Below are 14,813 nucleotides of genomic sequence, written 5' to 3'. Positions count from 1 at the left end.
CTGCCTGGCTGTTAAAATGAACATTTAATAGGAGAGAAATCTTTTATTCTGATCAAGCACAGAACAAATAAAATTTAGCTTGCTGATAAATTGTAGTTCAGAAATGTTTACATCCCAGTTTGTCTTTAAAGTGTTCTTGTTGTTGAATGGTGGCTTTCATATGAGTTATGTTGCAATCAGTGATGTGGGACAGAATCTTTTTCTAGTATTTTCCCCCCAAAACTGTTTTCCCCCGCCCCCCTGGAAATTTTTCCAGTGCATGATTTTTCTGTGGAAAATTTTCCATTTCATAAGTTCATTAGCAACAATAATTGGATGCCAACTACAAAAACAGTATTACACAAGTTAGTCATTTTCAAAGTTGTAATTAATGTTCTTCAGGTATCCCTAGCAAGTATATTGACATGTATCTTGTAAATGGGGGCGCAGGGGAATAAAAATTGTACGCTGAATTTTTCAGTACCTTTGCTTCCCCCCCCCCTTGAATTTATACGTTGTAAGGGAAATACATGCTATTATTAAAAAAATTACAATTATTCCAATAAAAGTTTAAGTACACTTTAATTTTTTCTTCACATATTTCAGGTGAAATACTTGTGGTGTATTGGGACAAAATTAACATGAGATATCTTTTTAAAAAAACTTTATTTACTAAATACAAACAAAATGAACACAATAATGTTCCGATGCTCTACGGCATCAGAAAATATTAAAAACAAACTAAAAATTAATTGATGCAAATTAGGCTAATTTGCAGAGGAAGTTTCCAGGAAAAAAAAATTTTCCTAGAAAATCCACATAACTAGTTGGAATTAATACAACTACTCTTTTTTGATAGGATACCTAGAACCACAAAAGGAATCCCTCTCATACAAAGGATTTTCTGTCTCCTCCCTGCTGCAGAGTCCCTTCCCAAGCCACTTCTGACTCAGTTCTGAGGGTCAGTGTAAAATATGGCTACAGCTAGAAAGGAGTTGCTGAAATCAGAAACTTCACCCATCCACAAGGAAAAATTTGCACAGCAGGAGTTCTCTGGATCCCTCTTGTTATGTATTGAAAGAAGAGAATTCATCAGCATTAACACCAACAAGCTCCATTAATTTATCAGATAACTGTGTATACTGGTTAAAATGAAATAATAAAACATTTTTCACACCATAAAACAAGCAAACTTAAATGGACATGTTCGATTGTAAAATAGCAAGAAAGACTGAAGTCTGAATTTCCTCGTTTGGGGTATTTGGCTTAAGACGGTGTATTTCACTTTCACTTTGCTTCATTATACAGGCACAAGAGTGGCTGTATATTATAGCCAGCATGGATTTTTCACATTCTGCAATGTTAACACTCAGAGGCACATGTTACCACATTCTTCCAAGCTACACAGCAAGTGGATTGGACTGTGAAAGACCAACCCAAATTGTATTTGCATTTTGACAAATTTGTATGGCAGTCCAATATCTCAGGGAGGAGTTCAGGTCTCCTGCTCCCCTGGTGCATTCACTATAGCTGCCCAATTTCCCTGCTTTTTAACGTTTGATAGAAATATTTATTTATTTATTTATTTTATTACATTTCTAAACCGCCCTATAGCAACAAGCTCTCAGGGCGGTGTACAACAAGATAAAACCACAATTAAAATACAAGTGTAGATTATAAAACATATTAAAAACAAAATTAAAATATCTGTGGGCTATAGGTACATTCTTAAATCGCAAGGGTTTTTTTGCCCATTAGTGAATTTCTCTGCTCTTTAATCCAGGAGGTAAGAAATGGGATCCTGTGCAAGTTTGATGAGAATGGATTGATCATTTGCATGCATACTGAGTTCAGTGGGATTTACTCCCCGTGCAATCATGATTAGGATAGGTGAAACTGACTGGAGAGGAAGGAGGGCTGGAGTGGACAGGGGAGGAGGAAGAAGGAAGAGGGGAGGAGAAGAGGGAGGGAGAGGGGAAGGAGGGGAGAGGCAGGTCTGATCATTTGCATGCTTATTGAGTTCAATTGGGTTTACTCCTATGTGATCATGGTTAGGATAGGTAAAACTGACCAAGGGGGAGGAGGAGGGGGAGGGAGAAAGGGAAGGAGTGGATTGGAGGGGGGCAAGGGAAGGGGGCGGGGAGGACAGGTTTGATCATTTGCATGCTTATTAGTGCCTCAGAGAGGAGGTCTCCTGGTCCCCTAGTGCATTCACTATAGCTGCCCAATTTCCCTGCTTTTTAGTTTGACAGAAATATCTGTTAACTATAGGTGCGTTCTTAAACCGCAAGGCTTTTTGCCTATTAATGAATCTATTTATTTAGAACATTTGGTGACCCGCCCAAGCAAAGTCAACAAAGTCCTCTGGGCAGTTCACACTGAGTTCAATATACATTAAAAACAGTTTTGAAAATCAATTCAATTTTATCACCAACCTTAAAATTAAAGATAGAACTGCTATAAAATTTAAATGTAAAAATCTACAGTTCAGTCAAGGAATCTTAAGAAAGCATTGAGCATCTTTACACAAATTTTAAAAACTTATAATCGGTGAAGTTCTTTTTACAAAAATTGTGACTTCCAATCAGTATGCAGGTTAAAACAATTTTTAAAAAAATCAAATGGAGTTAAGAGGACATGCAATTGTGCATGTACCACTCCCAAACCAAGAAAAACTAGTAGAAGCAGACATTTTTCTCTTCCAGTTTTATCTATGCTTCTGATGTAATAGCTGGTTTTCTTAGAACCAGAGTTGTCTGTAACAAATTATAAGTCCATGGATTTACTTACTTATTTTATTTATTTTTTGTTTTATATCCCACCCTTCCTCCCAGTAGGAGCCCAGGACAGCAACTTATGCATGTTTTGTTACTATTGCCACAACTTTATAAGAAATTGCTGGTACAGTGGGTTCAGATTAGACTCTAAGTGATTTGGAAATGCAAACTAACGTTTAGGATGGAACATAGCCACCAACCTATACAACTTTGTCATAATCAACCAGAGGGACAAAATGTTGTTTTCTTAAAAAAAAAAAAAATCATGACTTTGGTTAAAAATGTTTCTCAAAGAATAACTTAGTTAATGTTAAATAATCCCCTCACTAAACTAAATATCTTCTACCAAATACAATTAATTAAAAGAGGCTTTTCTATGGAAATAACCAGTTTAATACATTTCTCAGCTTTGAATATTTACATTATTACTGAATTGCAAATTTTGGATTTGTACTATTGTTTAGCACAAGGGTAGCCCACGTGTCACTGGACTACAACTCCCATCATCCCTGACTACTGGCAATGCTGGCTGGGACTCATGGGAGTTGCAGTCCTGCAACATCTGGAGGGCACAACATTGGCTACTCCTGGTTTAGGAAATTATGAACAGGAAGTTTGATTTAAACCACACCAATGAGCAGAAAGACCCTCTAGATCCACGGCATCCAACAGTTTTTTCGTATTTGTCAAAACTGTGGCAAAAATGTTAAATTTTTTGCCACATGACAAAAAATTTAAAACTGTGCTTTGAAGGTAGAAAAATACACAATAATGTTTTGAATTATGTAACGACAGAATTAGTGAGAAATCTGACATACCTTTTCATTTAGCAATGCAGAGAAATCAGGCATAAAATCAGTTAGAATACATCGCAACTCTACCTCTAAATTTTCGTCCAATAACTGTGACCTATATTTTGATTTCACCATTTTTACCACAGAAAAAGTTGATTTACAGAGCCAATTGAACCAAAAACTGAAAAAAGTTTTGGAATAACTATATTTAGAACCATGAACTCATTTTGATTTAAAATATGAGTCCACAACATAACAATTGAACCACCTTTCAAATGCTAGATGCTTTGAAGTAAAATTGCATCGGTTTCGAAAAGGTGCCTCTCCAAAGAAAGAAAACTCACAAGCTCTTACCATAGTTGAGAACTGTAAATGTCAAAGTGAAATGGATCTTTCATGAATTCAAAAACAATTCTGTACTTTTCAAAGTAAAAAAAAAGTGTATAGGACCCAAGGACGAATCTGTGATTGTTAAGGGTGGAGGGTGGACACATTTTTGAACTGGTACATGTATAAAATAAATTTATTTTTCTAAAAAAAGTGGTAGAAGTACAGCACCAATTCATCGCAGGTCAATAGCCATTTCACCACATGTGGTGAGTGGTGACTGTGTTGAACACCAAGGCTTTGAATCTTTCCACCCAGCACGATGCTGAGCTATCATATAGGCGAAGGGGTTGCCAACCTTTTGGGGCTAGTTGGCTCATTTGGATTTTGAGAAAGTGCCATGGGCACCAGTAACAAAACAACTGCCAGTAGAAAAAGAGACAGGACCACAAAATAGTGTGGGCATGCCCCTCATGAGCTCTGGCATCAGTGGGAGAACAAGAATCTACAACAGCCACTGCCATTCTTCCTCACAGAGAGAAGCTCTAGGCATCTCTCCTGTGTTCAGAATAGAGGGCAGGGAAGGTGCCCAATCCTGGCATCCAATGAAATGCAGGTATCCAATACTCAAAAGGGTATGTTCAATGTAGGAGAGACTGATCTAGTTCAAGCAGGCACTAAGCAGGAAGAGCGAACAGTCTCTCATGCGTTGTGGATTTTAAGAGTATATTTACTCAAACCTTTCATAGCCACTACAGGAGGTACTAGTAGCAATCCCGATGTACACCAGCAGTGATTTCTGAGTACAGGGCCTTATATAGTCAAAACAGCCCTATTTGTTATTAAAAGGAAGGGATCAGCAGGCTTGTCGGAACCCTAAAGTTTGGAGAGGTATAAAAAAATCTCCCTACCCCAAACAATCCAATGAGAATGCAGCAAGCTAAGTGTGCATGCATAATGTGAAAGGTACAAACCAATTCCTTGCGTCACCCCCAAATTTAAGTACATAACAATGGTTCACAGGTGCTGCCTATGAGCCACGTGGGGAAAACTTGATCAGCATTCATCAAGTACTGATCTTGCGGTGTTGCCTTTAGCATGACAACCACCATGCCTCCCCCCACCAGTCCCAAACTTAAGCTTATCCATACTTCTTGCCTTCTGCGACCAGCAACTTCCACCCCAAAGTAAAGAGCAGGATCTCCAGCGGGTCTCACCCACTGCTGCCACATCCAGTCTTCTACTGGCAAATGCGTGTAGAAGGGTAGGATAAGGAGAGCAACAGCAGGAGAGAAAAAGAGGGTGGGTTGCCCTGTGTGTGAGAGAGGGGGCCTTGCAGTGGACCTAGAGGCAGGGTCAGAATGTACAACTCTGTTCCCCAAACACACACCATAAATTAAAGTGGGCTCCCATTTCTTTACCACTATACACATTGCTTTACAAAGGAAAGGGGGGGAAGATGCAGGTCCTTCTCTCAAGAAGCTTATAATATAGATTACCTTTAGAACATAACACTACATCATTGCTGCCTCTTTCCCGTGCCTGCTGTCTTACATCCTTTAGCGGCAGCTACACAATGCCTTCCTTCTGAACTTTGTGGGTTTCTTGTGCTACCCAATAGCACATCTAGCATCATTCACTTCACATGACCCAAACATTTCCCTCATTTTACTGGAAGCCTCCCAAGATCAAGACTTGGCGATTCTGGTGAGACACCATCCTTAAAACAAGTTCCTTTTTAGGTCACTTCTTTCAGTACATTTTCAAAGGCACTTTGGTGTTTTCTATGGATGGATCCAATTGTCCTCAAATGAAGGGAAAGGCTCCTAACATTGTGGAAGGGGCTGAGATCCAGCAGAAGATTTTGGTGGAGGAAGAAGGGAGGATAGGCAATTTCCACCAATTTTCCATTCCAGCCCCCACACTGTTCTGTAGGGTCCCCTGACCCTCTGGAGCAACTTTATGGGAAGCACACAGAGCTGCAGGAGTAATGCAATGAAAACTGCCTCCACGCTACCTCTAGAAGGAGAGTTCCATGGGTGCAGTAGTATGGATCCAAGCCAGTATCTCTAGCAGCTTTTTTCTTCCTTAAGTACAATTTGAAGATATAATTATTTCTTCGTCAAAAACTGCTTCACCATAAAAAATCTTAACTCTTATTAGTCACCTGACCAGCCTATTAAGTTGATTATTCCTGTATACACACACTAGCAGAATATAAGTGCTGACGTACTTAGATAATAGTCCAGGCCACTTTTTAAGCGTTTAACTCAAGCCCACATAATACATTACACCTATTGCTATATTATGCCTCATTTTTGCAAGATCATTCTTTAGTACTGCCAATTTCTACTTCCACCTTCCAGCAAGTGCACATACAAACAGAATGCGATGTTAATCTATTCTGTTTTTCTATCTGACCAATCAGAAATAACTTCAAGGACCAGAATGCAAATCTACCCAGTGGCAACACAGGTTGGTTTTCAATAATGTTTTAAAAGCTAAATCAAAGCAAATACCCTATTCTATGCATATTTACTAAAAAGTAAAACCAAGTTTCAAAGTGGCTAACTGCCGAGTATGCTTCAGACTACAAGCCTAAGGATACATCAAACTTCACAAACAGTCAGTTTCCTATTTTGACCCCAAGAAACACAGAAACCCATTCTATCTGTAATCAAATGATAAAGATTTCCCATCAAGTGCCAATTATAGCAGAAGCATCAGTGGCTACTTTGAGGCTCCATGGGTTGGCCATTGAGAACGAGAGATTTAGAATCAATTTAAACTTTGACTGAATAACATTTAATCCACATATTTATTATATTTTGGACCGTGAGCAATCAGATTAGACAGTTAGTTCTACTTTGTAACACAAAAATAACTTGGATGTAGTGGACAGACTGGATCTATTCTCATTCTAAATAATGTATTCCAGGTTGGGAAGTTTCTTCTCATGCTTGCTGATGTTAGATACAAATATCTATATTGTTCTTATCTGTCCTGTGACACAAAAACATCTATATTAGTTGGTGAAAATATGTGGCATCAATCCAAGGCCTCCCCTATTTCAAGAAAAATACAGCAGAAACTGTGAATAACTACTGCCATCTCATTGCTTCTTCAACTAACACTTTCTTTTCTGCATACTGTGGAGGAATGAAACTGATTGACTTGAGGACAATGGAGTTAACAATTTGCCAAAGTGGGAAGGGGTGCTGGTCCATTGTTTCCATTTGTTTCTACTACAGTAGGGCCCCACTAATACGGCGGGTTAGGGACCAGGCCCCCGCCATAAAGCGGAAATCGCCGTAAAGTGGGGCCCCATAGACTATAATGGGCCGCATCGCGAAAAAATCACGCCAAAACATCACAAAACGGCAGAATCGGCTTTAAAATGGGGAATTTCCCCTGCTTGAAAGCCACCGCATCAGCGGAACGCCGTAAAGCGGGGACCTACTGTACACTCATTAGCAATGTTCACATGCAACTGTTCTATCATGGTTTAGCTTGTTATTATATACCAAGAAGGGATTGTGGTTTAAAGCAAACTCTAGCCAGTTTCATTTCAATTCACAATACCTGGTTTATAAATAACAACCCAGGTTTCATAGAAACAGAAGCTAAGCTCTCCTTATGTCCTTCTCCAAGCCACAGGGGTGGGGGGGGAGGAACAAAGCCTGAGGTGGCTCCTTGCTGCTTGTGCACATAGTGTTAAACCATGGTCAATCAATCAAATTTATTGTGCGGTCATAGACCCGTTATACATATAAAAGATTAAAACAAGCAAGATAAAATAAAATAAAAGATAAAAAGATGTACAACAGATACAACTATCAACACAAGATATTAGAAATGTATTTGCTACATGAGGATTGGGCCATGTGGAGGAATTTGGCAACCCCGAGCGATATTGATTTATCCGTGCCACTTAAAAGGAACTGCAATTTGTCCAGTGTTGTGCCTCCAGGCGAATTTACAGTCAGAGGGTATAGGAACTTGGTACGGGCAGTGGAATAAAGAGGGCAGGTAAAGAGCACGTGGGACAGGGATTCAATTACATTAAGTCGGCAAGGGCAGAGATGCTTGGCTTGCGGGATACCCCGAAAGCGACCTTCAAGGAGGGCTGATGTTAAGTAATTAAACCTAGCCCTAGAAAAGACTAATCTGTAACGTGGGAGATCTAGAAATTCAAGGTACGGGGCGGGAAGAGGGGAGGAAAAACTCAGTCCAAAGTGAAGGGGGGAGCAGGTTGTGGCGGCATTGGCTATGTCGTACTGGAGATCTATATCCTTTAGTTGCTTATTGATGGTCATTTTGGCTGTTTCTAAGTCAAATGTAGCTAAAGACTCCATAGGTAGGCCAAGGGAAGAGAATTTATGCTGCACCACTTTGGCCCAAGAACTGTTAAAGCAATCAGACTGCATAGCAGTAGAGTATCCCAACGCAGGATCAGCGGTAACCATCTTGGACCAGAAGCACAAAGTTCGGGACCAAGAAAGGCATTCTAAAGAAAAAAACGCAGCCTCTAATCTTAAGACTGCGTTAGGGACACAACGGGGCATGCCAAAGATGGAGCGGAGGAAGTTGGAGAGAATGGCCTCTATTTTGGAGCAGAAATTCACAATCCATATTGGACTTCCATAAAGGAGCTGGGGGACGATCTTAGCGGCGAAAACTCTAATAGCAGCAGGTATAAATTGCCCACCTTTAGAGAAGAAATAACGGAGTAGTACTTTAGCCAAAATCTTGGAAGAGGAGATAGAAGCGCGAATATGAGGGGTCCAAGAGAGTGAAGAGTGGAACGTGATCCCCAAGTACTTATATTCCCTGACTTGGGAGATCCTCTGACCATTGATTCGCCAGTCTGGGGTAGAAAGCCGGAAAGAGAAAATCAAAATTTTTGTTTTAGAAAAATTAATGGTCAGAAAATTCTTATCACAGTAGGCCATAGTCTAAGGCCTATTCTGGATAAGAAGAGCCGTGTCGTCAGCATAAAGTAAAAGGGGGCAGGCATGGACTGCTATTTTAGGAGGGTGAAAAATGGGAGAATGGCAATATGAGCTGAGGTCGTTTAAATAGAGGTTGAAAAGGGTGGGGGCCAATATGCAGCCCTGTCTCACCCCTCTGGTGACTGAGATAGGGTTGGTAAGGGAGCCATCAGTTCTACACCAGACCCAGAAGGTAGAAGGTTGGTACAGTTGGAAAATGAGAAAAAGGAGTCTTTTGTCAATAGTTGTTAGAAGGAGCTTTGCCCAAAGCCTGTCTCTGGGGATTGAGTCGAAGGCCGATTTAAGATCGATAAAGGCCACATAAAGACCATTCCCTAGGGGACTGGTGTATTTTTCCGCAAGATGGGTTAAACCATGGTTTAGCTTTGTATGTGAACCAGACTGCTGTGCTGAGAATAGATTCAATGTCCACTGTGCACTAAACAATCAAAATATTGTTGTGTTGAACATGTGTGCAACCATCAGCTGTAACCGATCCCCTTTTCCACAGTAGTAAAGAGGTTCTGAATTTGGGAACACATGGACCTGAATTACCAAGGCTACAGGCATATTTGTATACACTTCAACCTTACTGTGGTACAAACTTTGAAACCATACAGTAGGGGTGGTGAACTGGATCTGGCCAGAGGACAGAATCCAGAAGCTACCCATCTGTCAATTATCTGACATCATATGACATTAGCTGATTTTAACTTCAATCTACAGCTGTAAAGAAATATTCTTCCTGTGCAGCCATGGCTTGAATTAAAACAAAATTCAATCTGTGGCTGCAAAGATTCTTCCTTTGGAGCCCTGACTTGAACAACAAAGGTAGAATCATAATACACTTAAATGTACTCCCAATTCTTTCTAATTTGCTGCTTTACTAAGCCATGACTTTCCCTGTCCTGCACCTGACATCATATGTGAGTGACTTGGTTGAAACAGTCTCACAGGTCAAATATGGAGGCCTTGCGGGCCTAATTAGGGCTACTGACCATAAATTCCCTACTCTAGTTTTCCTTAAGGTTTAAAGTATTCAGCCACTTAATAGTTTACTATATGTTTCCAATGTACTGGGCATAAATTCTGTCTATGAGATAAAGGTTGACATTTGGCCCAGATGGAAAACCTGACACATTCTATACAAATTCAATTATCTTTGTCATAATGCCTCAACTAATACACCAGCCATTCAGATGGGTTTGCTTAAAATTTAGTTCTTTTTAGTGTTCCATCCCAAGTGTACAGTTAAAACAGGTTTCAAAGGGGCCAGCAACTGCAAGTATGGAAGTAGAGGTGGCAGTTATCTTGAATTAATTTAAGTTAGTAAGTAGGTTACAATCTAAAGAAGTTTTACGCAGACATCTTTCACACACAGTGAAAGGAAAAAGCAAAAAACAAATAACCCAGGCAAAACCACATAAAGGGAGCCTCCCAAATCCCTCTCAAGGTACAGCACTCTGAACTATTCTGTGGCATATTAAGACCTTTTTAAGTCATGGTGCGAACTAGAGTTAACATTTTACCACCCTCATATTATTCTAGAAAAGATAGTGCTACTAACATTTTCTTGTGGCAGGGGGTAGGGAAAAACAAAAAGATGGAGAATTAAAAGTGGGTCCCATGTCAGAAATTTACATTAATGGTGGATCCCAACTGAATAAAAATGAAGGTTACTGGCATTACTCCCCTATCCATTTTACCATTTTGTTACCCAAAATTCCAAGAATAAATGCTACTCCTTATACAGTATAACCCTGTACTTTCCCCTCCAAGTTTGACCTTACAGACTTGTGATCATAGAGAACTTTGTTTTTTGTATGTGAATCTTCAAAACATTTGGAAAATGACCCTGGAGAAAACTCACTACATTTGGAAAACAAAATAATGAAACTTTAGCTGTTCTACTAGCCAAATGAGTCCTTATGTTTCAGTGCTTCAAAGCCTGAGCCTATTAAATTATTCTAACTTTTGAAATCAGCTGTCCCTCTTTTATCCTGTGTTTCAACATTCACCACAAGCAATTCAGCATCTGTTTAGGAGGCAACTTCCTGGTGCGTGCCCAGGCAAAGCAAGCAAGCATCAGCCCACTGATATGACTCATTCCCTTCCTTGCTATGTATAATAGAGGTAGGGTGACATAATGAAACATCAAGGAAGTTCTAGGTCAAACACAGCATAAAACCACAAACCCTGTTTCCCCGACTTTGAAATAATGTAATGATCTAATTCATTCAAGGGACTGTGGGCTGACATAGTTAAAAGTGTGTAAAACCACTCTTCCCGGACAACTGCTGCAATGACAGTTCAGCCCCAACCTATTATTTTGAGAGTATGTTTAGCAAAAAAAAAAGTTATGACTAAGGAAGGTGTCCCATCATACTTAATAATTACCCTATGAATTGTATTAATTTAATTTAAATTACCTATTTATTTAAAATGTGTTATACCTCACCCTTCAATTTGGTAATTTCCATAGAGGCTTAGTACTATATTTAACCACACAGAAAAATAAAAACACAATTAAAAACAACAGAACAAAGCAGCAAGATAAAGCCAACAAAACAATGCAAGTATAAGAACTAGGTAAATAAAATCTTCACCTGGCACTGGAAAGCTCAGTGCAAGCAAACTTTTTGCAGAGACAGCATTTCACAGGCACGAAGCCACAACTGAGAAGGCTCTTTCTCCTCTCACCACCTCTGCAACCTCTAAAGGCAGTAACATCGAGGACCTCAGAATACAACTTTACCATGTGGGAGTAGGCGCTCCAGATACTTTAAAAGACCTATATATGGTTTGAAAACCAGGTAAGCAGCAGAAGCCCTGAACTGTGTTGTGAAACAGATCAGCAGCCAATACAGTTAATACCTAGCAAAATATGTTCCATTCGGCCAGTCACCATGAACAATCTAGAACAGCCTTTCTCAACCTTTGGGTCCCCAGATGTTGTTGGACTACAAGTCCCATCAGCCCCAGCCAGCATGGCCAATGGTTAGAAATGATAGGTACTGTAGTCCAGCAACCCCTGGTGACCCAAAGGTTGGGAAAGGATGATCTACAAACCATTTTTGTACTAGCAGCAGATTCCAGTATCTTCAAAGGCATCCCTACATACAACACATTGCTATAGTGTAATCTGGATATTACCAGAACATAGACAAAGAGAGCCTGGCCACTTTTATCAAAATGGATCGTTGCTGATACAAGTGTTAGGAGGTGGAATGCACTTCTTGACACAGATTCATCTTGGCATCCAAAAACAAGGCTGAATCAAACATACCCACAATCTGCAAACCTCATCCATTAAGAGGTGTACAACACCATCCATAACAGGGTGACAACAATCTCTCAAGACAAATGAATTGCTTGCCAGCAGTATCTTGACCTTGTTTTGAATGAGCTTAAGGGTTTTTGTGCACTTATCCAGTCCATTATTGATCCCAGAAACTGATTCAATCTCTCTACCATCTCACCTGATTCTGATGAACTGGAAAAGAAGAGCTGAGAGATGCCTTGCTGATGGCACCTCACTCCAGAGTCCAGACCCTTGGATAACCTCACCCAGGAGTTTCACAACCAGAGAAACAAAACAGATCATGGAAACAAAACACTAACATGGGTGCTATAAGGCAGTGCAGTAGTCTCTCAGCACCATATTCTGAAATCACTAGTGCACAATGCCCCCTATGTCAGAGAGCTATCTAGACAGATACCATGTATTATGGTACCGAAATTTGCAAAGATGTCAAAGAGAAGTAACAGGATAATTGGTCAGAGAGATCTTTGAAGAAATCAATTCTAGTATTTTGACATGTAACTAAAAGCTGCTTATTTGAGTAGGCCCTAAAAAGACCAAAGTTGTCACATTTCATCACAACTTTAAAAAAAATAACTGATCCTATTCAAAACCAATTATCCTCCCTGTTATGCTCTCTCAAGTTCCTTTTAATGCCACCTGGGACTCCTTTGGGAGGAAAGGCAGAATGCTGATGATGTTGACGATATATTTCTATGGCAAAAAGTTCAAAATTATGAATATTGTGATAATTATTTTCCTCTGCACTGCCTTTGACCATTTCTAAAATTTACAATCCTGGGTCATCTAGGTCATTTTTTTTTACTCTGGACTCTTTGCAATGTAACAAGACGGAAATACCGTTAAACATCAATCCTAAACAAGTTAAATTCCATTCAAGTCAATGGAACTTATTGACAGTGTCAAATGAATGGCAGTTACTCCAATTTCAGGTAGTGTGGTAAAGTGTCTAGACTAGAGTATGTGCAAATCCTTATCATCTCAAGGCATTTCACGACATACTCTTCATCATGGATTTATAAAATATTATGATCTTCTATCCTATGTGTCATTCCAAATAATCACCAAAATCCAAAGGACCACTGAACTTGGTTCTGTGCACTCAAGCAATGCTTTGGGGTTGCACATCTGGAACAGCAACCCTTCCATGCCATGCAGCCAACCCTCTTTCAAAACTGAAGAGAGCTGCCAAAGCTTTTTATGATATTGCATGAAAGCATGCTGTTCAAAAAGGGGGGTGGATGTCAAAAATTCTACCAGGCATGCCCCAACCTTCAAGCAAACCTAAAGTAGCTCTTTGGATCCTGCCCTTATCATCTCTGACATCAGTCTTAGCATTAGAAGAGGGGGTGAGGAAGGCTCTGGGCCTAGGCCCTGGTAAAACATAAACAAGCTGTGCGCAAATGAAGCCCTGTATTTTTTTTAAAGGCATATTTGATCAAATCTGAGACCTTTAATCCCCCGGGAACCATTTAAAAAACACTAAAAATAACTTTCAATGATATTATAAGCAGAGAGAGAAGGAAAACACTTAACAGGAAAGAAAGAAAACCGGTTTCAGGAAACAGTGGCTGGAATGATAGCGCTAATAAATAGCAACTGATAGGGACAGCAAGCAAAACCACAGAGGCTGTCGATATTGCAAGGCTTCCACAAAGCCCGGGCTATCCGATCTTCTATGGCTGCTGTCATCAACCCTTCCCATTTCCACGTTTCACTCCCTCACACCCCTAAAAGTAAACGGGGTCACAGAGATAGAAAAAGAGACCGACCATTTCTACCACCTCTATTCACCTGTCCCCACCACCACATAAAAAGGCCACCGCCTGAGACTTACAGGCTCACAAAGCCACACTCACACACAGTCCGTTTCTTCGAAATCCCATCATCACTACCACCACCACGGGTGACCAAGGGTCGCCCCCTCACCCCCGTGCCGTACCCTTGGCCTCACAGTCAGCGCAGTACTTGTTGTCCTCCTCCCGCAGGAGCTTGGCCAGGATGACCTGATGTTGGTCGTTCTGCTTCTGCGCCTTCTCCCGGCACGAGCGGGTGGACATGGCGAAGGCAACAAGGGCAAAGGGCGGGGGGGGAGGAAAGGGAAAGGAGAAGGGGGGAGAGGAGGAGAGAAGGTGGAGTGAGGCGAGCGCTCAAGCAACCGCACGAACTAGGTGGAAGATGAAACGGGGGGGGGGGAGAAAGGAAGTCGGGCGGGCGCAGCCTTAGGAACCAAAGCAAGGACTCCAGCCGAAGCCGGCAACCTAGCAGCGGTGGTGGCAGCGGATCTTCCTATTCCTCCTCCTCCCTTCACGCCAACAGTGAGAGGAACGCGCGCTGGCGTAAGCCAACCAGCGGCTGCCGAGAAGACAGGAGGAGCGTGAGCAGCGTTGACTTCCTCAACCGGAACTAGAAGTGGCGGCATAGTTTGCACAACTGCATCGAGTGACGTGTTCTTTTTACTTTCTCCCTCCTCTTAACAAAATAGTTCCGAGGGTGTATATCACGGTGCGGGGGTAGTAGATATGTAAAATGTACATTCCTGCACACTTAACTTGAAGGAAGGTCCCTTTGACGTCACCGCGACTTAACTTCGCCGGGGGGGGGGTAATTACTCAGGCTCCGT

At 40.9% G+C, this 14,813-nt stretch overlaps 1 protein-coding gene across 4 annotated transcripts in view; it reads right to left on the bottom strand.

Annotated features, from left to right (window-relative positions):
* Positions 1 to 14,604, bottom strand: part of SMAP1 (small ArfGAP 1) — a 103,143-nt gene extending 88,539 nt beyond the window's left edge. For 3 of the 4 annotated variants that reach the window (XM_061623090.1, XM_061623092.1, XM_061623093.1), the window contains exon 1: positions 14,133 to 14,602. In XM_061623090.1, coding sequence (XP_061479074.1) covers positions 14,133 to 14,250 — 118 coding nt within the window. In that variant the 5' untranslated portion in view covers positions 14,251 to 14,602. Of the gene's footprint in view, positions 1 to 14,132 lie in introns of all 4 variants that reach the window. The other variant, XM_061623091.1, reaches the window with a different exon arrangement.
* Positions 14,605 to 14,813: the final 209 nt, after the last annotated feature.

Source organism: Rhineura floridana, chromosome 4 (assembly GCF_030035675.1).
Source record: "Rhineura floridana isolate rRhiFlo1 chromosome 4, rRhiFlo1.hap2, whole genome shotgun sequence".
Lineage (NCBI taxonomy): Eukaryota > Metazoa > Chordata > Lepidosauria > Squamata > Rhineuridae > Rhineura > Rhineura floridana.
Note: the sequence above shows the minus strand (reverse complement) of the source record. Positions and strands in the feature narration are given on the sequence as shown.